General features: G+C 34.4%; 1 protein-coding gene across 24 annotated transcripts in view; it reads right to left on the minus strand.

Annotated features, from left to right (window-relative positions):
- Window positions 1-26,397, minus strand: part of LOC129798300 (polypyrimidine tract-binding protein 2) — a 712,220-nt gene that overhangs the window by 344,210 nt on the left and 341,613 nt on the right. For all 24 annotated transcript variants that reach the window (XM_055841377.1, XM_055841390.1, XM_055841387.1 and 21 more), the window contains one exon: window positions 588-683. In XM_055841377.1, the coding sequence (XP_055697352.1) occupies window positions 588-674 (87 nt within the window). In that variant the 5' untranslated portion in view covers window positions 675-683. The remainder of the gene's footprint in view (window positions 1-587; window positions 684-26,397) is intronic.

Below are 26,397 nucleotides of genomic sequence, written 5' to 3' on the forward strand. Positions count from 1 at the left end.
ATATATTCTTAAATTTAGAGTCAACATTTTTCTGTGTGTATAAGTGTGAATCGTAAAGCGAAAGTAAACCAATAAGTGTCTTTATAACTTGTTTTTTTTTTATTTAAATGTTAAATAAATATTCTCAAAGTGTAGGGGAAAGTGCTCTTCCTTCGAACGTTCATGCCTTCGAATAATGTGAATTTCGTTTATGTTTCCTATGAGATTTACGCATAATTATCACATAATTATCAATAATAAGCTAATTAATTCTTAGTAGAAATGTGTAAGTCTCTTAGGAAAAATAAAAGAAAATTCGCATTATTCTAAGGCATGAACGTTCGAAGGGAGAGTACTTTCCCCTATAAGCTGTGCGTGTAAACGAAGCTATTGATACAATTTTCCCATAATTAATTTCTGTTTTAGGACTTTTTTTTTAAAAATTATTTTATATTCTGTTTGCAAATTTTAAGATAAATGTTTATGGTATTCCATGAGAAAGTCAGTACGAAATAGACAATTCTTGGCGAAAAATATGTTCGTGCCTTAATTGTCTTCATTACTAGGTTAACAAAACATTTTATTTGTACTTTAAATTGTTTCCTCACCTTAACTCCTATGTGAACAGGTGGGAAATCTGCGTGAAGTGCTGGCGGAAGTAGTGGCAGAGGCAGAGGAAGGGGGCAGGACATCATGGCCGCTACCTGCAAAAGAAGAAAAAATCACCAATTAAACCTCCACTTGAAGGTATCCATTAAGAATTCAATGACGCAGGCAAAGAGATCCCTTAGCACTGATGTTTCTTTTAAGCATCTCTTTAGTATCTCTTCCTGAGGATATTCTCCCTTCAGAAAACTCAAAGAGGCGTATCACATTTAAAAGTGAATCTTTTAAGAACTTTTTTCTTGGAATATTTTTTTTAACCTAAATGGGAAATTAAAAAAAAACACCCGTCAGTCTAATTAATGTAAGTGCAATAACAGGAATTGAAAATTGGCATGTGCGCCATACATGGATGAAAGAATTCTCGAGATGAGTTTACTTAACTTTTTACTTCTTCATAAATGAGCACATTCCCTCTCGACTCTGCTTTTCGATACCGTGGCTCTATATATGTGTTTCTTTTTTTCTTTTAATTCCTCACCCCAGAGATTTCATGTAATCAGCATCTATTCTGATTAATTAGCACGATGCACTTGCTAGGTGAAACGCAAGAAGAACAAGAACATTTTACACAAGAAGCACAGAAAAAAATAAGTAGAGTTAGGAAAGATTGAAGTTGTTTGTGTTAGACATGCTCAGAGAGCTCATTTAATTTTAATTGAATTTATACAGCAATTGGAGTGTAGAGGACATGATGATGGAGCTCTTGATGCTCCAACCAAGAAGCTAGGAAACATTTTAGATATAGAAGTTTTGTGTATTTAGACAATTCAACAGGCAAGTGAACTATACTTAGTTGCTAGTCAATAGAATGCAATTTATATTGCCGATGGGCATAAAATGAATTCTGGGAATGGGTTATAAGACGGAAATGCGTATACATATATAAAATACAATTGAAGGAAAATGTTTAAGGCACTTTGCATTGGGTTGGAATATCTTGTAGTCGACATGAACTTGATTTTCTTCCAGTGTTGGGAGATAATTAACCTGTCCAACATGTTCATTTCACAAATAAACTATACCAAAGTCTTCACTTCAGTCATGACTGCTGAAAATTCACATGCGAATATTTCAAATTACCTGAAATTATGATGAGCAATAACATATTATTCTAAGATTAAAAAATTAAAATTTAAAAAATTAAATTTTTAGGTGTGTGTTTTTTTTTTTATTTTACAAAAACTCTTACTTAATTTTTTTCAAAGTCATTTACTATAGGGGAAAGTGACCATGCTTGATACTGTAAAATGATGTCCAAGGTTTGTGATTTTTTTCTGATTAACACACAAACCGAAGCGATTCTTCCACTATGCCAAAAAAATGTCTCACTTATTAGGTTCATAGTCCTACCTCACATAGTTCCTGGAAATCTTTAGATTTTCCTCAAGAAGAAAATGAAAATTCAGTGGCGACTTTTATACAAGTCGGGTCCGGGGCCTTCCTGTATAATAATTGATTCGACAAATCGGAGGCCTATTTCCACTGCAAAAATTTCACCGGATACAAAAAATTGCACATCAATATTTAGACGGAACTCTAATCTATCTGCTTAAATCGTTTGTACGACTGGTTATTAGTTTTAAAATCACTTTTATGTAATTTTTCTAAGCGGTGTTTTTATGACATTAGGGCACTAGCGAAAACCATTTTTTCACTTTGAGTCCATGAAAATGTCACTCTGCAACCTTAAAATTCAGGCAACAGGGTTGAAGGCTATGTCAATTGTCGATAAAATTGGCGGATTTCAATAGGTGTAATTATGAAAGAATCACATCTAATGATAGAGTTGCCACAATTAAATTATCATTCATGGACCCTTTTTAAAATATAGGATGGACACCGGTAGAATTTATGAATTTGTCACCACCCACAAAAACAGTGTCCCCAAGTAAAAATATTTTTACATAAATATTAATACTGATGAACCCTCTATGTGCCTATGATAGTAGTTTTCCTGAAAAGCGACATTAATTAAGAAATACTTATAAAATATCATGTATCAAAATTACAGTTTTGGACCTATTTAGGTGAGATTCTTAACAATCTCACCTACTATAATCCTAACAAAATTTCATGTCGTCCGATCGACCTCAAACTTGGCCAAAACGTGTTTCAGCACTTCCTGATCACGAATATATATGTGGCTAATTTACGTTCCCGGCCGGCCGCTCTTTGGAGCTTAATAGCTCCTAAACTAAAAAAGATATCGACTTGCGGTTTTCGGCAAAGGTTATATATCGGGTGAAAATTGCAACTTGGTGCATTGACCCCCCACCCCCCACCCCTCCTTCCGCCATTTTGAAGACCCCCCTTTTTTTGTTTTCTCAATAGCTCCGCCCCTATGGCATCGAGCGGGCTCAAATTTTAGTATGTTATAGCTGGGCCTTAGAGCTTTCCATCAATGCCAAAATTAAGGTCCCCCGACCCCCCTGACCCGAGCTATAAGGGTCCAAAAAAAATTTCTTAAAATGGCCATAACTCCGGTTCTAATTGTCAAAATTTAAAAAGTGAGGGCTTTTTGGAAAGCTCTTGTGAAATGCCACTTCCCCTTCTAACATCGCAAGTTCATAAAACCACCGCTAGGGGCGCTTTTTTTAAAAAGAAAATTTTTAAATCTTAAAAGTTAAATAACTCAAAAATTCCATTGTGCATCGGGCTGAAAATTTAGTATGTTGTAGCCGTTGATTATACCTATCAAACAAAAAAAACCTTAAGTCGATCCATAACCTCTGACCCGAGCTATAAGGGGTCAAAGTTTGAACATTGACCGGCCTCTATCTCCGGTTCTAACTAACATAGCGACCTAAATTTTACCTTTTTGGTTTCGTCTCGATGAGCACTTTCAGATGGAAGTTCAAAAAGTCACCACAGGTGGCGCTGTGATAGCGTCAAAATTCATCGAAATTCAAAGTCACTTTTCTCAAAAACGGCATTGTGCAAGTTAATGAAATTTTAGTATGTTGTAGCCCAGTCTAGGACGTTTCCAAAATGGTGCGTATGTGCGCTGTGGTTTCAATAGAACCGGAGATATGAGGGGTCAAAGTTCACGAAATTCAAAAAATCATATCTCCGGTTCTATGTGACCGATTTTGATGAATGAGGGCTTAAACGAAAGATCTCACCAAATGCTACAACTTTCTAGAATATTTGAACTTCGTGGGACCAACACCAGGGGCGCCACAGTCGAAAAACCAATTTCAATATCACATAACCTCAATTATCTCGACTGTCGCTGAACCGATTTTGATGATTACTTCGACATAATTATAGAGGACATTTGTCTCTACATTTCGTCCATACATCATTTTCCGCTCAGACTACGCTATCCCTCCGATTTTTCCGTTTAAGTGTGAAAAAATTGATTTTTCCCATAATAACGCTTTGAAATCACTCAGATGCCAATTTGACTGCCTCTACTCCACCAAGACACTTAAAATAGGGTTTTAAATGGAAAGTCCCACAAAATACAACAATTCTTTGATATAGTTGAAGTTCAACAAATGACTACTTGGGGCACTCTGGATGAAAAAACAAGTTAAGAAACAAAAAACCTCGCTTATCTTGGCTTCTGAGTAATCGATGAGATCATGTTCTATGGGAAAATTATAGAGAACATTCTGGTCTACATTTCACCCATATATCACTTTTCTGCCAGTTCATCCAAATCCTTGATATTTTGGTTTAAATACAAAATTTGCATAATTTCACGAATTTGATTCAAGATAACTGAATGGCGACTCACAATTTCAGCTCCAAATCGAATTTGCATGCACTCCGAGTTAGCTCACGTTAAGAATCTCACCTACATAAGCCGGTTAGGATTATCTGTCCCTTTTAATAGCTAGTCTTAAGTCACACTGTCCTGAAAAAATTAAGCCAGATTCATTAAAGGATTTAGAAAAAGTATGAAGTGTTCGAAGCCAGAGTGTGCATAGTTTTATTAAAATTCCTCTTATAAACGTTTGACACTGTAGAAGGGTTATCGTCGTTGGTATGATATTTCTTTGGAAGCCTGTAATTTTTTTTTCAAGAATTTAGTCGGGAAAAACTTAAGCAAAGGGTAAAGTTAATTGTGCAGAAAATTAAATTTATTCTATGGTATTATATTTGAGTTTTTCGTTAAGATTTGAATGAGAATTTGTAAAATAAGTTAAGCAACATTGAGATAAAATACCCCTATTCAATTTCTAGTGGATAGAATTGGATTTCTTTGTGGAAAGTTCCTCTTCAGTTCAAATGAATGGAATCATAAGGCTGAAGAATAAAGTGGAGTGCAGCAGGGTAAAATGTTGCTTCAACTTACAATCAGAAGGATAACTTGAATGCAGGATGAAGGGATTTTTTGAAGGTGAGGAGAGGAGGGGTAAGGTGAAATTATTTTAGTGCAATTTCCAGGATGAGAAGAAAACTAGAGAAGTGTATGGAGTTACAGTTCAGAAGATATTCCATTTCATATTTCTTGGAATTTACTTCAAGATACTCTATCATACAATTAGGTGGATGTTTCTTGTGGTTTAAGTTGGTGGATAATACTCTTCAACAAGTAAAAGCCATTTTCTCCATAGATTCACCTATTCAATCTTATAATAACTTTCAACGGTGCGTATCTTGTGAATTTACCTCAAACTTTAGGTTGAAAGATCCACCGAAAGAGGATTGCTTTTTGGCTGAATTATTTCTCTCAAATATTTTGTCTCATTCCTGCGGGAAGGCATTGTGATAATTAGAGAAACATAATTATTATTAGGGTTTTCTATTAAAGATTATGACAGGATTGTAATTTGACATAAGATTCATTCATATTGACAAAAGATGACTCGTATTTAGAAAAACTTATTCTTTTCGTACAGAAGTAGATATTGAAAAATTCGAAAATCTATCTAAAGATCCAAAAAAGACACTTTCTTACTTCTGGATAAATCCGCAAGATGGCTGAGATACATCCTGTTCGAATTTTGAAGTGCTCAAGTGTCAAAATGTGACAATCTTCACACTGTTTTGAGGAAAAAACAGAACAACGACGATTACTGTTTTTGCCCCAGTATTTAATTACTCCATAATCACTGAGTAACTCTTTTGCCAGCTTTTTAGTGTGATATTTGATAAATTTTCGCCACCTTGTTCGAAAATTTAGTATGAAAATTCGAAAATGAATTTGAATTCTTCGAACTACAACGACTTTTTGTGCAAATAGAGTTCCATTTACCTTTTATCCAAGACACTATTGGAGAATCAAAATCAACTTCTGTTTAGGCTCATTGACAAGTTTATCAGTTGCTCGAAAAATATTTGACGAAACCCGAAAAACTTTAAATTTGCGATACTCAAGAAACCGGAAATCGTTCTTAGTAAAAATTGACTATTGATAAATTCACAGTTGATTTTATCAAACATTTAGGAAAATAACTAAATTTACTGTTTTTTTTATTAAATAAAGAAATGCATAATCATAAATTATTTGTTAATTAAGGAGCTCAGAGCAAAAGAACGCTATTTTAAATACATACGACTTAGAGTTTTTTGCTCTGAGCGCCTGAATTAGGGTAAAGTGATACAATTTGGACATAGTGTTACAAGTTGGACAATTCGCCATTTTCTTGATAAATACAGTACTTAATTTTGTTAAGCACAAGGAACCAAATTATAAAACTAAAGCATTAAAAATATACAAATAAAAATGAAGTACTAAATTTATCAATAAAAAAAGCCCTGTCCAACTAGTATCATTGTCCAACTTGTACCACTTTACCCTATACAGTTTTAAACAAGAATGAAAAACGTTTTTATTTTTGAAATTCATTTGCTTAATTTTTTGTTAGCATTCAGTAGGGGAAAGTGACCATGCTTAATACGATCCAAGCTTAATAATAACTATTTATTTTCTATGTTAATCAATAGTTATGACTTATCGCAATATATTTCAATAGCTGGTGCTAAGCCTCACATTTCCTAAAAAAAATAGGATAATAGCTCTTTTTTCCTAGTTTCACGAAGCAAAAATCAAAAGGGACAGATAATCCTAACCGGCTTATGTAGGTGAGATTCTTAACGTGAGCTAACTCGGAGTGCATGCAAATTCGATTTGGAGCTGAAATTGTGAGTCGCCATTCAGTTATCTTGAATCAAATTCGTGAAATTATGCAAATTTTGTATTTAAACCAAAATATCAAGGATTTGGATGAACTGGCAGAAAAGTGATATATGGGTGAAATGTAGACCAGAATGTTCTCTATAATTTTCCCATAGAACATGATCTCATCGATTACTCAGAAGCCAAGATAAGCGAGGTTTTTTGTTTCTTAACTTGTTTTTTCATCCAGAGTGCCCCAAGTAGTCATTTGTTGAACTTCAACTATATCAAAGAATTGTTGTATTTTGTGGGACTTTCCATTTAAAACCCTATTTTAAGTGTCTTGGTGGAGTAGAGGCAGTCAAATTGGCATCTGAGTGATTTCAAAGCGTTATTATGGGAAAAATCAATTTTTTCACACTTAAACGGAAAAATCGGAGGGATAGCGTAGTCTGAGCGGAAAATGATGTATGGACGAAATGTAGAGACAAATGTCCTCTATAATTATGTCGAAGTAATCATCAAAATCGGTTCAGCGACAGTCGAGATAATTGAGGTTATGTGATATTGAAATTGGTTTTTCGACTGTGGCGCCCCTGGTGTTGGTCCCACGAAGTTCAAATATTCTAGAAAGTTGTAGCATTTGGTGAGATCTTTCGTTTAAGCCCTCATTCATCAAAATCGGTCACATAGAACCGGAGATATGATTTTTTGAATTTCGTGAACTTTGACCCCTCATATCTCCGGTTCTATTGAAACCACAGCGCACATACGCACCATTTTGGAAACGTCCTAGACTGGGCTACAACATACTAAAATTTCATTAACTTGCACAATGCCGTTTTTGAGAAAAGTGACTTTGAATTTCGATGAATTTTGACGCTATCACAGCGCCACCTGTGGTGACTTTTTGAACTTCCATCTGAAAGTGCTCATCGAGACGAAACCAAAAAGGTAAAATTTAGGTCGCTATGTTAGTTAGAACCGGAGATAGAGGCCGGTCAATGTTCAAACTTTGACCCCTTATAGCTCGGGTCAGAGGTTATGGATCGACTTAAGGTTTTTTTTGTTTGATAGGTATAATCAACGGCTACAACATACTAAATTTTCAGCCCGATGCACAATGGAATTTTTGAGTTATTTAACTTTTAAGATTTAAAAATTTTCTTTTTAAAAAAAGCGCCCCTAGCGGTGGTTTTATGAACTTGCGATGTTAGAAGGGGAAGTGGCATTTCACAAGAGCTTTCCAAAAAGCCCTCACTTTTTAAATTTTGACAATTAGAACCGGAGTTATGGCCATTTTAAGAAATTTTTTTTGGACCCTTATAGCTCGGGTCAGGGGGGTCGGGGGACCTTAATTTTGGCATTGATGGAAAGCTCTAAGGCCCAGCTATAACATACTAAAATTTGAGCCCGCTCGATGCCATAGGGGCGGAGCTATTGAGAAAACAAAAAAAGGGGGGTCTTCAAAATGGCGGAAGGAGGGGTGGGGGGTGGGGGGTCAATGCACCAAGTTGCAATTTTCACCCGATATATAACCTTTGCCGAAAACCGCAAGTCGATATCTTTTTTAGTTTAGGAGCTATTAAGCTCCAAAGAGCGGCCGGCCGGGAACGTAAATTAGCCACATATATATTCGTGATCAGGAAGTGCTGAAACACGTTTTGGCCAAGTTTGAGGTCGATCGGACGACATGAAATTTTGTTAGGATTATAGTAGGTGAGATTGTTAAGAATCTCACCTAATATACCAAAGATAGATCAGATTCAGTATAGAAGTAGGGGAAAAATAGTGTTCAAAGGCAGACTGTGTGCGAAACATGAAAGCTTTCCCATACAGAGAGGGAGTATACAGGTCTGCCACTCACTGATAGACGCTAATTAGACGATCTGTCACTAATGGTTTAATCGCTCTTCCTTGCTTATCCCATACGGTTTATAAATTTTTTCATAAAAATTGTGGAAGTGCTGAGGAAGTCTCATCAGTTTCTAAATTTCTCCTATAATATTTCACCCCATGGTTTACCCTTTAAAAACGAATGGGACACCGGTGTCCCAAAAAAAGAAACTAATTTTTCGGACTATTTAGAAGACAAAATAACTTTCTGTAGACAAAAAAGTTGTTTTCGTTTTTGGGACACCGGTGTATCGCTCGTCCTTACAGGGTTAAAGCATTTAAAAAGGAAGTAATGTGGTACTATTAGCAAAAACTACATTCACAAATCTCATTGAGTATTAGAGTACTAAATCGTGTAGCCTAAAAAATTGCCACGCCCCTAAATAAGAAAAAAAAGTGTTCAAAAAGTTATTTTTAAAGATTTTGTACAGGAAATAAAGTGCTATTATTCTCACTCTAAAACTTTGCGCTATTAATTGTTACTGCATACTTTCAATTGTTGTTGCCTAAACCATAATTTTGTTGTAAGTGGAAGTGTACTTAAAAATACCCTTATGCCTTATAAGAAGCTTCTACCGTTTTATTGTAAAGGGAAAAACAATAAGAAAAGAGAGTGGGAGAAAGTACCCCCCTTCGACCGTTCATGCCTTCGAATTATGTTCATTTTCTTTTATTGTCCTAAGAGATTTACACATTTCTATTAAATATTAGTTAGCTTATTATCACTTATTGATAATCATATAGAAATTATGGTTAAGTCTCTTAGGAAAAATAGGAAAAAATCTATTTATTCGAAGGCATAAACGTTCGAAAGGAGAGCACTTTCCCCTAAAGAAAAAGTAAAAACGTTCAGCTAGGCCCTTGTAATTCCGAATGAGATATTTATTCGTGTTTTGTACCAGTTTAACAAAGGGCGTGGTCTATTTTTTATTGGAACGTTTTGGACTCAACTAATCTTGCTGTATTTATCAGTTACTAATGTTGTTAGAAAACATTTTTATTGTGGTCATAATATCGTAACATACGTCGTTATTTCAAGGTAACCAGGAATAGCTAAGTTTCCCACAATTTCTCTCTTTTCTTTATCTATCATCATACGATGACCTATTCGGCATTAACGATTTTCATTAATCTATTTTTTTCTATAAGGATAAGTTTTTAAATTTCATATCTCAAATGGTATAGAATATGGCGCTAATAGGTCTACGACATAATTTCTTAAAGTGTCAATAAGAGTTCTTCGAGTTCTCTCGAGTTCCGAACTGGTTCAGGACTAAAAATGGCATAATTTTTCATATTGATTGGAAAGTATACACATTACCAAAAAAGAAAAATGTATCAGATTTTGAAAAGTGTTTAAAAAATATCTCAAAAAGACTCATGAAGAGAATTTCTACTCAAACGTAATTTCCTTCAGAATATTACCCGCGTACCATATGAATTATTTAAGGGTCTAAAAGCTCTTAGAAAGGGCCCAGGAAAGAGGGTTCACGACGTAACAACTTATAGGACTTTTGCAAACGCATAGAGGGAACTGGTGCACAATGGAAGACGAGGTAGTACCGAACACTGCTATTTTATAATTAGATATTAGATTTAAGAGGACGAGATCCATTTGAAATTATAGGTACTGTAGAGATGCTTGTTAATTGGAAAAATGGTCTTCATAGTCCGAGTAGTTTAGAAATTAAAGGCAGTGTTCGGTGCTACCCCATGTTAGATGGTGTCACAATTTCCCCAACAATTCATTGGGAATAGGTTTACACGATATACATACATCATAATATCTTAAGTAACTCCAGGAGTACTCTTAGGAGGCGGGATCAGTCCTGTTCTGAAAGACATTTAAAGCTCCAATCCAAACACGAAAAGGAGGTTTAGTTCTTATGAGGAAGTTACAACTGACACAGTAAAAGAAATTTTCGAACGCCTTAGTTAGTATCAGCGCTAGGATAGTGATGTATATACGGCGGTGATTTAAATGAAGGCATGATAAGTAAGGGCTAACTCATTTTGGAGAACTCGAGCCAATCTGACCAGGGTACCCATGACGAACCTTGAGAACCCACAGGGAACCTGTGAAACCCAAACATTTTTTGAAGGCATCTACGACGCAGAATACAAGGGAACCAGAAGAAATCAGCGATCGAGGCAAATCCACGGATTTTTTTTTTTAGAGAAGTCCCGAGAAACCGACAAGAAACCCGTACACTTTTCAGGGAACCCAGGGAAGTGATAAATATTTTTCAGGGGACCCATATATTCTATCGGTGACTGGGAACTCAAGTCACTCTGATTGCTTATGAGTGACCCTTTAGTGAAGAATATCTAAATACACTTTAAGTTATACACATACAAAAAACAGAATAATATTTGAAAATACAGTTTTTAAATTACACAATTCTTAGCCTAAGTGTAAATGTACAAATAAGCCCTTATCCTTTAAAATTTCTGACCAAAGCTTATATCTCAATGTCCAAGACTTTTCAGGACATTCAGGATGAACATTTCTATCAATAACACTGAGGACATGTCACAACGAGTGAGATATTTTCCACTTTTATTACTTATCCCCCCATTGGTAGTGAGTTTAATGGACCAACATCGATTGACGCTGAAGAATGAGGACAAATTGAGTGGCGGATGGAAAAGTGGTGAATTAGGGAGTAATTGCATCTATTAGTGATTAAAGTGGGAGTCATCGATTGCGATGCGATGATGTTTCCTCCCAGTTGGACACTGGCAGGAAGGGTTATGTCGCGAGGTCTCAGGACTTAACCCCTGTCCAGTTCGAAGGACAACCTCAGTCCAGATTGATGCTGAGTAATTATTGAGGGTTGATTGAAAAAAAAAGCCATGAGTGTTGTGAGATTGAAGGAAAGGAAGCAAAATCGATTTGCAGTCGAAATGGATTTGGTAATTATTTTTCCACTGACGCTCATCAATTTTTTTTCCTGCCTCTTTTTCCGGTTTTTTCATAGAAGGGTATGAATCCATACAGGACGAAATGGTTTGCAGGAGGGGTGACTACGAAAAACCTGTGAACTTTTGCCCTTTGCGCTCGATTAACTCTTTCAGTTCTGGAAGTTTATGTGGCCTCTCCGGGCAAGGGGGATGATTTGGACACCCGCAAAATTAATCCAGTGACAAGGCTAATATTTCTCAATTACTCTCCCGGTATAATAGTGTGTTGTGTTGAATTAATGGGTGCGGTGTCTGATTTTTTTTTAGGTTATACAACTCTTCATGCTCTTTTTTTGGAGGGTTTCGTCGAGTCCAAATGCAAAAATTGACTCATTTATTTGGACTCTCATTTCGCCATGATTTCTACTTGATTCCCCTCCTGTGGTCCCCCCAAAAAATTCTCCCATTTGTTTGTTTCTCTTCTTTTTCACCATCAGTTTCATTTTCATTGTTCATTCTTACTCCAGCTCAGACCATTTTCGTGGTATACGAAATATCTGCCATCTCCTCATGAAATATTCAAGGCCAGACCAATAGCAATTCATTGACCTATTTAGTTTTCGGTTTTGCTTTTTTTTTGTTTACCGTCCAACTTCTTTTGCCGTGATAATTTTCAATTTCAATATAATGACGTGAATACCAAAAACATTTTGTACACTACGCGAAAAATGGAGGCCAGAGTGACTTTGAAGCATTTTTGGTGCCTTTTCTGTCTTCAATGGGAAGAATGATGATGAGAGTCTCGTTACGCAACTTGTATGACTTAACCAGTGACAAAGGAATTAACTTGCAGATTAAGATACACACGAAATGGCTTTAGCAAATTATGCGTCAATGGTAATTCGACAAAAAAGAGATTGTAAAGACTCTCAACTAATTGATTTTGAGTTGTAATATAAATGCTTTGTAGATATATGAAGGCAGTCGAAAATGTTGTCAAATTTATTTATTTTCTTTTAATATCATCTTTAATATCATACGGACAATCTTACATTAACAATAAACAATATGGCAATTCAATTTTATCCACAACTGTAATCGATCAAAGACCTTGGAAGATCTTACACTTTCCTTTATTTTTTAATTGAATATTATCTTCGAAAAGTACTTAGTTGAATGTTAAATTTAGAACAGCATTCAGGATTTTAACTCCTCAAACTTTCGATGCATTCGGGATTTTGACCCAATCAAAATTTTGATTATTCGAAATTTTATTCCAATCGGAATCTTGGCTTTTCTAAATAGCGATCCATTCAGGATTTTAACCCATTCGGGATTTAGGTTTCTCAAAATTTCAGCTTATCCTTATCAAGATTTCGATTCATTCGGGATTTTGATCCATTCAGATTTTGATTTTACAAAATTTCAACCCATTCTAAATTTTGACTTTTCAAGATTTCGACCATTCGCGATTTTCATCCGTTTAGGATTTTGCTTCTTCAAAATTTCAACCCAATCTGACATTTTGATTTTTCGAAATTTCGATCCATTTTCAGGATTTTGATCCATTCAGGATTTCGGTTCCTCAAAATTTCAACCCATCCTGAATTTTGACCTTTTTATGATTTTGAATTTTCAAAATTTCGTCCTATTTCTGAATTGTGACTTTTCGAGATCTCGGTTCATTCGTGATTCTCGTCCATTTATTATTCAGGTTCTTCAAAATTTTAGCTTATACTGAACTTTGATTTTTAGCAAGACTTTTCGTGATTTCAACCCATTCGAGATTTGACTCTTCAAAATTTCGACCCATTCGGTATTTTGACTCATTCAAAATTTTAGTTCTTCAAAATTACAACCCATTCTGGATTTTGACTTTTCGAGATTTTGATCCATTCGGATTTTTGATCTGTTTAGCATTTTGGTTCTTTAAAATTTTAATCTATTCTGAATCTAGGTTTTTCGAGATTTCGGTCCATTCGGTATTTTGACCCATTCAGAATTTTGGTTCTTTAAAATTTCAACCCATTCAAAATTTTGTATCTTAGAGATTTTAACCTAGTGGGATTGTCGGATTCATCCTGGATTTTGGCTCCTCAAAAATTTTATTCATTCGGGAATTCGACCAATTCGAAATTTTGGTTATTTGGAATATCGAATTAACTTAATCCCGTATTTATTTTTGATTTCGAAAAATATTCTTTTGAAGTACTAACTGTGAATCTGAATAACTTTGAAGTAATCTTATTTGGTTTTTGACTTCACACCAACTACCCTTAATAAAAATGATCATTAATTATAATACACTTAATACGTTCAAGTGGTGAGGCTTAGCACAGCATTACTTATAATATTTGATTACCATTTAGGTACCCTACATAGGAGAATCGTACAGAGAGTAGTGAATGATAGTTCACTTTATATTGAATTGAAGTAGGGCCATAGATCGTTAGAGAATCCCTGGAGAGTAGAGCATTTATTCCTGGCGATTGCCGTTAAAAATTTCCCTTTTATATCATCCCCTACCGGATCTAACAAGATATAAATAATTTCCATTTAATGCCATACTCCTACCCATAACTTTTAAGTAACACTAAAAACATGCACTTCTCATCCGTTTTGCACATGAATCCTAAATCAAAATGCAATCCATTTGTCACCTCTTGGAAATATTGGTGGGAATTGGGTACAAGAAATAGTCGCTGTGCGATACCAAGGGGATGAGGATGGAAAATGTAATATGGAAACGAGATTGTAAGTCATCTTTGTGGAGCTGTTGCTTCCTTTTTTTTCTGCCCTGCTGTCACCTCCTTGGAATGGGTAAGGTGAGTACGAAGAAATAGAATATTTCATGAAGCGAAATGCATGATGACTTACCAGCATTTCCCAGACATCTTTCCCTGAGTGAAGCTCATAAAACATCTTTTCCATTCCCAAAACTCCTTCCTCCCCCCCATCCGCGCAACACCCTCCTTTAGAGCACTGTATCTTTTTCCCCCAATTGCGAGGAAAATCCAAGTTGAGTGAAAATCTCTCTAGAGTTTGCAGTATTCGCTATATAACACCCAAGCCTTGGTTGTACAAAACTACATTAGGCTCATTTGGAAATCCGTTTGTGAATTTACGCCCCATTGCCAGAGTGATAAAATTTGTGTTTGATCAGGCAACAGCAGCAACAAACTCGTGCTTGTGAGGGGGAGAACCTAGATTCTCTGTTATTCACTCGTCACCTTCGTTCATCGTGCAAACATCCAGCGACACTTTTGCTTTTCCACTAAATTTCACTCATTTGCCAAAACCCAACCCCCTAAAGAGATATGTTCTAGACATCAGCATCGCAAACCCCATTTTGCACATCACAGACAGGCAAGAGCCTTGAGGGGAAGTCAAGGACTCATCCTATATCCCAGAACCCAATGACTCTGTCGCGTGGAAAATCAATCAACTTTCACACTATATGGAAATTCTTGCACAACCACCCTTCATAGTTCATCTCTATTTTCTGCATCATCGAACACCTTCGAGTTATATTGGGAAAAATCAAAGACTATATCTTACCTCAGCCTAGTTTCTCAACCAACACCTCTTCTATAGGGCATTTTAACCATTTTTCACCACATTAAACAAAATTGTAAATATTATCAATAACTATGGATTGTGAAGAGCGGTATTTAAGGAATTAGTGGACAATAGTCTAGGCTCTTCCGAGTAACTTAATCTACTAACATTAAACACTAATTTTCATTTGGTTTAATATGAAGCCAAATTGCAGAAAAGCCCATGAGGAAAATTAACATGAGCAAATAATTAAAATGATACACTTAAATCCGATTGTAAGCCTGAAACTTAAAAACAGTTAAATTTATTAATCCGATTTTCGATTTAACAACCTACAATTAAGTAACAATTACATTGTATCTGTGCTTTAAAATCAAGTATCAATATCTTTAAAGTAATTTGTAAAGACCAATAAGAAATTTTGCAATGCAAGTCCTTAACTATAAAGTACGACATTTTAGTCTCTAAGGTTAAGCATTGTACACTGAATAATTTTTATTTTACTGTTTGAAAGTACACTGCGAAAAAACCTAAAAAGTTAAAACAACTTTATGGCAGAGTTGAATTAACTCTACGAATATCGACGTAATTGGTAGTCTTTTTCGTTGTAAATTTTAGTAAATAGAGTTGAAACAACTCTTCGTGCGACTTGAATTAATTCGTCGGATATCGATGTAATTATTACTAATTTCGATATAAAATTTCATCTCGACTGAAGTATATGCTTAAGTGTTTTCGTTTTAAGAATATACTTGAGCCAAGAAGATTTTCGTGCAACAGTGTTCATATAGAACATCAACCAGAAATATGCCTAACAGTGATTCATGAAGACATGTGCGTGCATCATACGTGGTAATATCGCTCGGAACATAGGGAACTTAAGGTTAAGAAAATATAAATAAAGAACATGAAAAAATAAAAAAAACAGAAATTGCGAAATGTATTGATTTTAAGATTTTAACGAGTTATTTTAACTCTAAAAAAGATTTTTTTCAACTCTTGAAACGAGTTATTTTAACTCTTAATACGAGTTATTTTCAGTATCAAAAAAGAGTTTTTTACACTCTCTTGTCATGTAAATTTTAGAACAAAAAAAGTTAAAACAACTCTTCCGAATATTACACCTTAATAGAAGTAAAATTAATATAGTTAATCGAAAATCTCAACGAAAAAGAGTTAATTCAACATCGTTTCGTGTATGTTTTACTCGATTACTCTATAAGTGTACACGGAGAGAAATCCGAAAAAGTCAAAATAATATTCCGGAAATATTAATTTTACCCTGCAGTATTTTTCCGAAATCGGTGTAAATATTACCCTTTTTAGGTGTATTATAGGTTAAAGTTACTCTTTTTTCATGTTGAATTTACCTTCAAAAAGTGTAAAATTAACATTGAAAATGTTAATATATTTTTACACCTGAAAAGTGTTAAAGTTATGACGAAAAAGAGTTAATCGTAGCCTCTTTTTTTTCTCAGTGTATGAATATTAAATTTTAAGTAATTATTTATTTTTCAAAATGAGATGGATGCAGGGATTTTTTAATCCTTATTGTTTGAATTTAAAAAAAGGTTTTTGAAGTATAAGGTCCCACTAGCGGAAGTTTATCTTTTCTAATACAGCTTAATTATTTTAAAAATTGTCGGATTGTAACTAATAAGTTTAAAGGTATTTTACACTTTAAAAATAAAGGACCTTAACTGAAAAATCAGATTATATTTTGGTGGCAAATTTAAAAATTAATCTGATTTATCTTCGAATTGAGAGAATTAAATTGATTTTTGAAGGACGTATTCGTATTCTCAATTAAAGGTCTTTAATATTAACGTTTCAAAATCCTTTACCAACTCAATAAAATCTTTAATAAGCTTCCGGTTAACTGCTTCATTTTTAGTTAAAATTGATTCAAATTTCATGATACATACCTAAAGGTATACAAAAGCATAACTTGTCGTCGATACGTCTAAATGATTTTGTTCTAGCTTTTCTCTAAAACTTAAATATAAAAATTCTTATTCGCAAAGAACATGATGGAATTTCTACTTAACCGAAAACATTTTGCACTTTTTTAGTAACCACCCCTACCTGTCACTAATAAATTTATTTTTTAACTTTCATAATTAATTGGTTATAATTACGAGATTAAAAATTGCTATTCAAAATGACGAAAACTGGTTAATCCTCCCTAGTATGCAAATTATTTTTCAGCATTTATAGAGATACTAAGGAGAAAATTTTTCCACAAGCGATTTACTGGCAGAAGAGAACACTCAAAGTAGATTTGTAACACTAACTTAGAACACCAATTCTTCCAGCACAAATTCCCGAAGTTTATTCAGCAAATAAATCCATAAAATACCTTCCGATTTGCTGAAGCGGAAAGAAGATGAATAAATTATGTGTTTTATTGGGTCACTAACATTCAGAAAATAACTTGTTGGTTTTTGATTTAGTGCCCCATCGTAAATCTCGCACCTTATTCGCCTATGACACGTGGGAGAACTAAAAGACATGAACTAAAACGGGGTAAAAGAAGTGGAAAGTACTCCAAATGGTTGATTCTGAAAACAGAAATATTCTTGCATACATTTCATACTTTGATGATTTTGCCCATTCTCTACTATACATCTTGTTGTTTAGTTAATGAGGGTCACAGTCAGGTGATTCAAGAGAGTGGGAGAATTTGTCCAATTTGAAGGTAACATTCTCAACATTTAAGAGGAAATCCACCAAATACCACATCCGTTGCCCTTACAGAGTCAATTGCAAATGACCTGGAATTGTCCCAGGCCGCCGGAGCATCATCAAAGGCATTCCGAGCTCTTGTGCCAGAACACAAAGGCACTAATAATAATAATAATAATAATAATAATAATGCGTCAGAAGGGGGTGTGGGTGTGAAATTCTTTGTCATATTATATCTCATGAATGCAATCCCCATCATAGATTTGCATGACATTCCGCATTGGTATGAAATCTCTGCAATAAGTCCACTGCAGGGGGCCTACAACTGATAGCCTGAGGTATCTGGGGTATACGATTGCAATTTATACAACACAATTCAGAACAATTCAAATTCAACCGGGTTCGTCTGATAGATCTTCGTGCCTCGTTGTGCCGGGATCGCGGAACCGTATTCTGCATTGCTCGAAACGGCAGCTTATCCAAGGCTTTTTAGCGTCTTAGGCTGTTTTGTTTTTCCTTTCGTTTGATAATTTTGCTTTTTCTTTTGTAAACTCCTTTTCGGTGATGCAGATGGCTCATACAACCTGAGAAAGAGTTTTCCACCGTTTTCACTCTAGCGGTGAGTCACCAACGCTAAGACGGCGGTAGCCGCTATTACTCAAATATGAAATTCTCTAAACTCTGCATTTCTGAAATATGCTTTCAAGAGCACTAGCTCAAAAGCAGTAATATATAATAATAATAATAATAATAGTAATAATAATAATAATAATAATATTAATAATAATAATAACAATAATAAATGCAGATCCTTACTCAATAAGTAATAAAACTATTTTTTAAAAAAATGGACTCTTGTAACTGTTTTTTTATTGGGTTTATAATTAAAATTTTATTTTTAAATGCGGAATTATACTTGTAAGAATATTTATTATTAAGAAAACTAATAGAAAAGGATTGATAATTGTATTTTCCATGGTAATGTGTCGATCTGTCAAAAGATCACACTAATCTGTCTATATTTGCAAATCTCAAATGTCGTTTTACCGATCGCAGGCAAATCGTTCCGGATGACTGCCGTTTAGTAAACAACCTGCCGATCTATCGATCACTAGCAAAGGTCATGCCAATTTGCTGGTGTCATGGAACTATTCAACTGATCAGTCGATTTTTGGGTAATTTAAAAAATATCCTACTAGTCAGTCGATATTTTTGTTAATATCTTACTGATGAAGCGATCTCATGCAAAGATCATGCCGATTTACAATTCGGCAAATCAACAAATCGTGCCAATTTGCTGATTTCATGGAACAATTCTGCTGATCAGCCTATCTTTAGGTAATCAGAACAAAATGTATCGGTCAGTTGGCATTTTTATTAAGATCCTGCCGATACATCGATCTTATATAAAAAAAATTAAGCCTATCTTTAGATAAACATATTAATCGTGCTGAGTATCAGATTTCTTCATTTAAAAAAATGTATCCAGTAATTCGATATTTTTGTCAAGACCTTTTCGACGTAGCGATATCATGCAAAGATCGTGTCGATTTGCCGATCTTATGCGATAATTATTCCAATCTGTCAATCTTATTAAAATTGCGTAATTTTCTGATCTCATAGCCGATCATAAGGTAATCAGGAAATAGACGGAGACACTGAACCTTTCTTGATTTTCACAATTTTATTCTCTACAACGTTTCGAGGATGGATGTCCTCTTCATCAGGTATCGAATATGGCAGGGAAAATCACGTACAGGTAGGAGTTCTTACACTTGGACTTTGACTGACACAGTTTTGTGACAGTGAACATCACGGATCAAGTTGTGATCAAAGTCCAAGTGCAGTGTAACAACTCCCACCTGTACGTGATTTTCCCTGTCATATTCGATATCTGATGAAGAGGACATCCATCCTCGAAACGTCGCCGTCGTAGAGAATAAAATTGTGAAAATCAAAAAAGGTTCAGTGTCTCCGTCTATTTTCTGCTACATTCTGTCAAACCGAAATTCTTCTGAGATAAGGTAATCATGTAAATCGTGCTAAATATCAGATATAAAAGAAAATTCGTGCCAGTAATAGTATGACCTTTCCGATTTATCGATCTTCTGCAAAGATTATGTCGGTCTGTCTAGTTTCTGTCGATTTGCCTAGTTTCTCCGATCTGTTAAACTAGGCAAAAACAGGATGATTTCCATAGAAATTTCGCGACAATTTAACGATCTCAAGCATAGATTATTCCAATTTGTCGATCTCTAGTAAAGATCATGTCTATTTGCTGATCGCGTGCACTAAACAATTATTCCGATCTGTCACATTCATAAGGATCCAGCAGATTTACATTAAATTTCTTAGCCGATTTCATACAAAGATATCCGACTATTCAACGATCTTATGCAAAGACTTCGCCAATTTGACGATTTATAGTAAATATCATGACGATTTGCTGATATCATGCGAAGATCATGCCAACCGGTCGACTTTATAATAAAGGTCATGCAGATTTTTTTTTGTAAAAACCTATACGATATGTTGACTTTAATACAGAATTGACATCGATTTCCAGCCCACGCATCACTTTGAGAGCATTCTTATTTATTTTAGCATGCGGTCGAACAAATATAATATAATAATAATAATTTTATTCAAGCTCTACATTTCCCCCCTTACCATGCGTCTGCCGCCGTATTAGCATTGTTGACCAGCCTCCGAAGCCAAACGGCAGAAATGTTTCTTCATTGGCTGTGTAATCTTTGAAAAAATTACTTTTACAAAATTGACATGGCAAGTTTTACAATTTTATGGCAGACACCTAGCGCAAAGGCACAGGGATGTAGAGTGCGATTTTTTATAGAGTAGCGCATAGCCAAAAGGCTGTTCCCGCTCTCTAAGTGGAGATGAAAGCTCCAAAAAATTAAAAATTAAGTTAAAATTAATTTAATTAAATTGAAATAAGGTTAATTAGATTTTATATAAGAGTAGGACCATATATTCCCCGTTATAAACTGTAAACCGAATGGATCCGTATGGAAACACAACAGACATTGCTCCCGATTTTTAATACTGCATGGTTCTTTGAAATATATTGCTCGAATATTTTAACAAAACAACAAGGAAAAAAATTCATTGGGATAAAACAACTAATGGAAGATATAATATTATTTTTAGGATGTAACAAGAGGATAATTTCCTTCCAAATGCGTTAAAAGTGGTCATTCTTATAGAGAGATGAAACGGGAATTCCTTTATATTATGTTCCAGCACGGCAATGCCCATTTTGAATGAACAAAATCGTGATTTCTTGTCTCTAAAATTCGATCCTTTGAACTCTTACAACATATCAATTAACCAATTTATGCATCCGTAAAATTTTTCAGATTAATTTCTTCAAAAAATCGGTTATTGTTCGGATTTATTTATAATATTGGCTATGAATCATATCTATTATTTCATACAACGCACCCTTTTCGTTTTATCCGAGATACTTTCCTACTTCGAAAAAGATTGGGGATACTTAACAAGTTCGAATGTCTTGCTTCAGCAGAAAATGTGTTTTCGACTCGTATTGTCTAATTTCCGAACAACTCTAGTCCATGGTTCGGAAAATTCGAGATCCATGGTTTGAGTCTTCGAAGTTATTTTGTTCGTTAGGGTTTTATGAACAAAAAATCGGCAAAATAAAATCCTTTTTAAAAAATATGAATTTTATAACAAAGCTGAAATGATTTTTTTGCTGAGTGAATTGATAATTCTATTTTTTCATAACTCAAATGCCCCTCAATGTACGAAATACCTCACTAAATACTTCTGCAAGTATTTCCAAGCTGCGTGTGCTCTTCATTCACAATTTTCATTTGTATTTGTGTTGTATAATAAAGTGGTAATGTGGCTTTTGAACACGGTAATCATGACGATGTAAGCAATGAACTTGACTTCATTTTGGCATTGAATTTTCATTGCGATTGTTGAGCACCTGGTTCACAATGTTTTTGTGAAGCAGCGAGAATGAACCTCAAACCAGTCCAATTGCCCATATTTTACCAGCTAAATATTGCCTTTCTCTTCAAATTCATAAAGAGCACACCTACGCCTTTTAGAAGATTCACAGAAGCTTCTTCGAAATCTACAGAGAGATCCCTTTGTGAATCTCATTTTTGATGCGTCTCAAAAATATTCTCTATGCCTTGTGTACACCTTAATTATATTGACTTTTGCATAGATAATGAAAGTGAATTGAAAATGCTTTCGCATTAGAATACAATTCTATATATTGTCAGAAGATTAAAGGAGAAGACCTTTTGCATTCTTGTGCTGCGGAAGATTCACAAGATGGAAAAAGGATTGAAATTCAAAGGGAATAATGAATATATTGATGCATAAAGTGACTCAATAGAAAATGAAAAATTTCTCGCTCTTGTTGCTGGAAATCGAATGGGCAAAAAGAAGTAAGATGAAAGGGAGAATATGCTCTTCAATTCAATTGCTTCGTCATATTTTTGAAGTATTTGGGTATTATTCAGTGATTTTTGAACTCTTTCATAGCGAATTTTTGATGAAAAATCGTATTGAAATTTTTAAGAGGAATCCATTGAAAAGGGGATTCCTACTTTTGGAACTTACATTTGTCCCGGAATATCTCAAAACCTTGCATTTCAGTTCGACATGAAAAATTCAATAAAAAATAGTCGAAGTGAAAAGTTAAAGGAATAACTATTCGTCAAGTAGCCAATGACTAATTTAGACCAAAAGGTGACCGATGAAGATGACTCGAAGTTGATATCCTAAACCGTTTGACCTCAAAATCGAAAAGAAGTAACAAATAAGTAATCAATCAAAAATGTTAAGAAAAAATGCAATAGCCGCAATCAGGGGCCCATTAAGCCTAATAAAAAGTGAAGCTATTTTTCAGTTTTCCTTGTAAAATTTTTGCAGATATTGCACCACGACTTAAACAAATTTACTCGTAGTTCTTACACTCTTTCGGCGAATATTATGAAATTATTATTTTTATATAGCTTTTAATACAAGATTTCGAAATATATCAGACTGATAAGTCAATTCTCTTCAGGAAAAAACTTGTCAATAGTCTTCAGTGTCTCTATGCAGAAACGTATGGAAAATAAAATGTCGAGTGGCCTCTGCCTGAATCTTGGAAGACTTATTTTTATATAATCTTAAATCCTAAACAATTTTGGCATTTATGTTATATGATTAAAGTTAAAAAGCTTTTCCATATGGCTTAACATATGAAATTTTTGATATAACTATTTTGTCAAAATAAAGTAGTAAGAGGTGGTGCAGCTTCCTACGGAAAATGATGTCCACGATCAAAGATTATTGAATGCCATACAAATCGGATCAATTATACCACTATGATAAAAAAATATCTTACTTATTAGGTTCTTAATTTCATCTCCCAAAATTCATGGAAATCATTGGATTTTCCTCTACAGGAAAATTCAGACTTCGGGTAAATTAATCTAATTCAAAACCTGCTCTAAATGGAAATTTTTAGCTACTTCAAATGGAAACGTCATTACTTTCACGATAAATACTAAATTATTATTATATTACTAACTACTAAATTATTATATTTATATATTTTCTATACCTCAGTTCCATTATTTAGTTCATTTTGCTCCAAATAAAACGAAAACCCATTCATATTCACAAATTTAAATTGGTAAATTTCTCAGAAAAATTAAAAGTATAGCTTCACACCGTCGCATTTTTCATCGATCGATCATGTTTTTCAATGAAAAACACAATGAGGTGTCTGTTGTTTATTCGCTTCGTTTAACATTTATATCATATTTCTGACCAATTTTAGTTAAATTAAGTGCTAATCTTTATTGTTAACGGTACATGAAGTTTTCAAATTAAATAATTACCTATTTCGTGAACAAAAAGGTTGTTTCTGAAGTGTCTGCAAATGCTTCAATAGGAAACCCTGGAAATATGATTTTGTTGGAGAGATTTTCTTATTGTTTTAGATGGTAAAGGAGAAAAGGCCAGGAGTAAGAGCAAATCCTGCACTTAAGAGCAACTCAATAAAGTTTTGGAAGCCTTTCGTCGCGGTTTTACTTACACTGTTTGTCTCCAATTAGAAAGTTTCCCTTGTCTCCATTTGGATTAATATGTTTCCAATAGAAGCATTTTACGCTAGCGTATTTTTATTGTATTTAAGAAGTTTTTCAAATTATATCTAAAGAATTTTCACTAAACAGTAACATTCTAAAAGACTCAAGGAGCAAATTTATGTAGGGTAGAGTCAGTATTTTTTCGCCAGTAAGCACTTTTTCGCCACCTATAAATAAAATCACTTTTTTAGGGAATTATGAGCTCATGGAACTACGAAAGGATTATTACTTCGTAACTTCTAGTCCAACGGATCAGAAAACCATAACTGGTGCTCCACTGACTAGATTATTTGCAAGTCAATTGAAGAAATTATCGACAAGGTGAACAGTCACCAAAAAAATATGGAGTTCTTAATAAACTTGTCAACGCTCAGACAAATTGTCTTGCAATATTTTATGTTTTTGCAGTACAGTATTTGATATTGTTTCACTGAAAGTCACTTTGTTATTAACTAAGCTTCGCTCTAATATAATTATTTAATAATGTTTTCCAAAAAAATAAAGAAATACGGATGTGGTGAAATAGCCCTATCGGTTGTGTAAGTACTTTTCGCCACTAATTTTTCCAAGCATTTTACAAGTAGCGCACCTCGCGGAATTTAGTTGAAACAGACGTAATTGTCAATTGATTTTTGTCGCAAACAAAAAATGTGCAAAAAATCATTCGAAATACTCTTATAATTGTCTAATATAGGTGTTAAATAAGAAAAGTACTGTGCAATGTACTTTTGCGGGTTTTCGAAAGCTGCTTTTTCTTAAAAATCAATTAAAAACAAGTGGCGAAAAAGTGCTTACACAGTGGCGAAAAAGTGTTTACAAAGTGGCAAAAAGTACTGAAACATGTATTGTTGCAGGAAATGTATTTTTTCAACTAGATGCCCTAAAATTCCCGGAAAGTCTCCTGGTTCATTAGAGAGACAATGCTTCAAAGCACTTGTACAGAAAATTTCTTTTTATTTCGACAAAAATTGTAATAATTACAAGGGTACAAAACCTTAAGGTGGCGAAAAGGGCTTACTCTACCCTAATTCTCTTCAGAAAAAATATGAACTTAATGTGTTGAATCTTTTGTCAAAGTTAAAGCGTCTGAAAATGGTTTTGAGTTAGGACATTTACTCTAGTAGCAATCTTTACGAAGCTGCCCTGGTTTGCTGAGCTGCGTACAAAATTTAGATAATACTACTCCTGATCCTTAATGCTCACAGAAATTCAAAAACAAAAAGTCAGATTGAGGAAATAAAGTTTTTTTTCGTAAAACCTTTCTGAAGATTAAAGAACGTGAGAACAGAGGGAATCTGAAATTCTTAATAAAAAAAGTAAGCGTTCCAACTTTCTATAACCGATGACTGGATTGTAACTTGTCGAACATGTCGTACGTTACATATATTTGCCTAAAATCGTACAGCTCGAAAACTTTTAAAATTTACGGAGAATTATTTTATGTAATATTAGTTCTTAATAACGATTTTAATAGAAAACAATAGCCGTACTCACTATGGCGTTGTTATCTCGTAATCTCCGTAATCTGTTATCTTGTTATAATTTTTCATTTATAAAATACATTACGAGGACATACCGAGATAACGAGATAACGATATTACAAGATAACAGCGCCATAGTGAGTACGGCTAATATTTTTCTTCGTTCAAGCTATTCCATAAAATAATTCCCTCCCCAAAATTGAGCTCAGGGTATCGCATTCTCTACCCTGAGCTTTGGCACATGGAGACAAGAAGTTCTAGTGAATGATCTAGTCACAAAAAATTCCACAAGACACCGTTGCCCACGAATAAACAATAATCGGGAAATAAAGTCAACAGCACGAGCCTCCAGATGAGGGAAAAGGGGAAGACCAAGGATGGACTTAACCCAAAGTGAAATATGATCAAACTTGCGAAGCCCAAAGACATTACGCACACAGGAGTTGAACTCTCTGATCAAACGATCCTTTGTCTTAGCCACTGAAAAATAACTTATCCCCACAAGTGAAGAAAGGGATTATCAAAGTCCTAATAATAAGTAGAAGTCTTGTACCCTGTTGGTTGAGTGTATTATCTTAAACTAAAATCTTAAAATCCCGAATGTTCAAAATCCATAAAGGGATGAAATTATATGGGGGAAAATGTTTAGAATAATTTTCCAAGACACAGAAGATTTCCCTTTGCCTCCAGCAAGCGCGGGTGCAATCGTGGGAGTAGCTATATGACCTATGACACTTTTAAGAATTCGGGATTTTGACTTTCGGGATTTTGGCATTCGGGATTTTGGCTTTCAGGGTTTTGGCTTTTGGGATTTTGACCGGGACCCGGTTAAGCCTTAGGTTTGAAGCCCGTATAGCCTATACCTTCAAACTTGAATTTCGCTTAGGGGTAGATCGCTTAGAATGTCCGTTAATTTTAGCCTCTCCATAATTGACCTTTATTGGTATAACTCAGAAAATAAACTTTTTATTAGAATTCTAATAAAATTTAAAATTAATTTATCATTTCTATTGACCTT

This window comes from Phlebotomus papatasi, chromosome 1, assembly GCF_024763615.1.
Source record: "Phlebotomus papatasi isolate M1 chromosome 1, Ppap_2.1, whole genome shotgun sequence".
NCBI lineage: Eukaryota > Metazoa > Arthropoda > Insecta > Diptera > Psychodidae > Phlebotomus > Phlebotomus papatasi.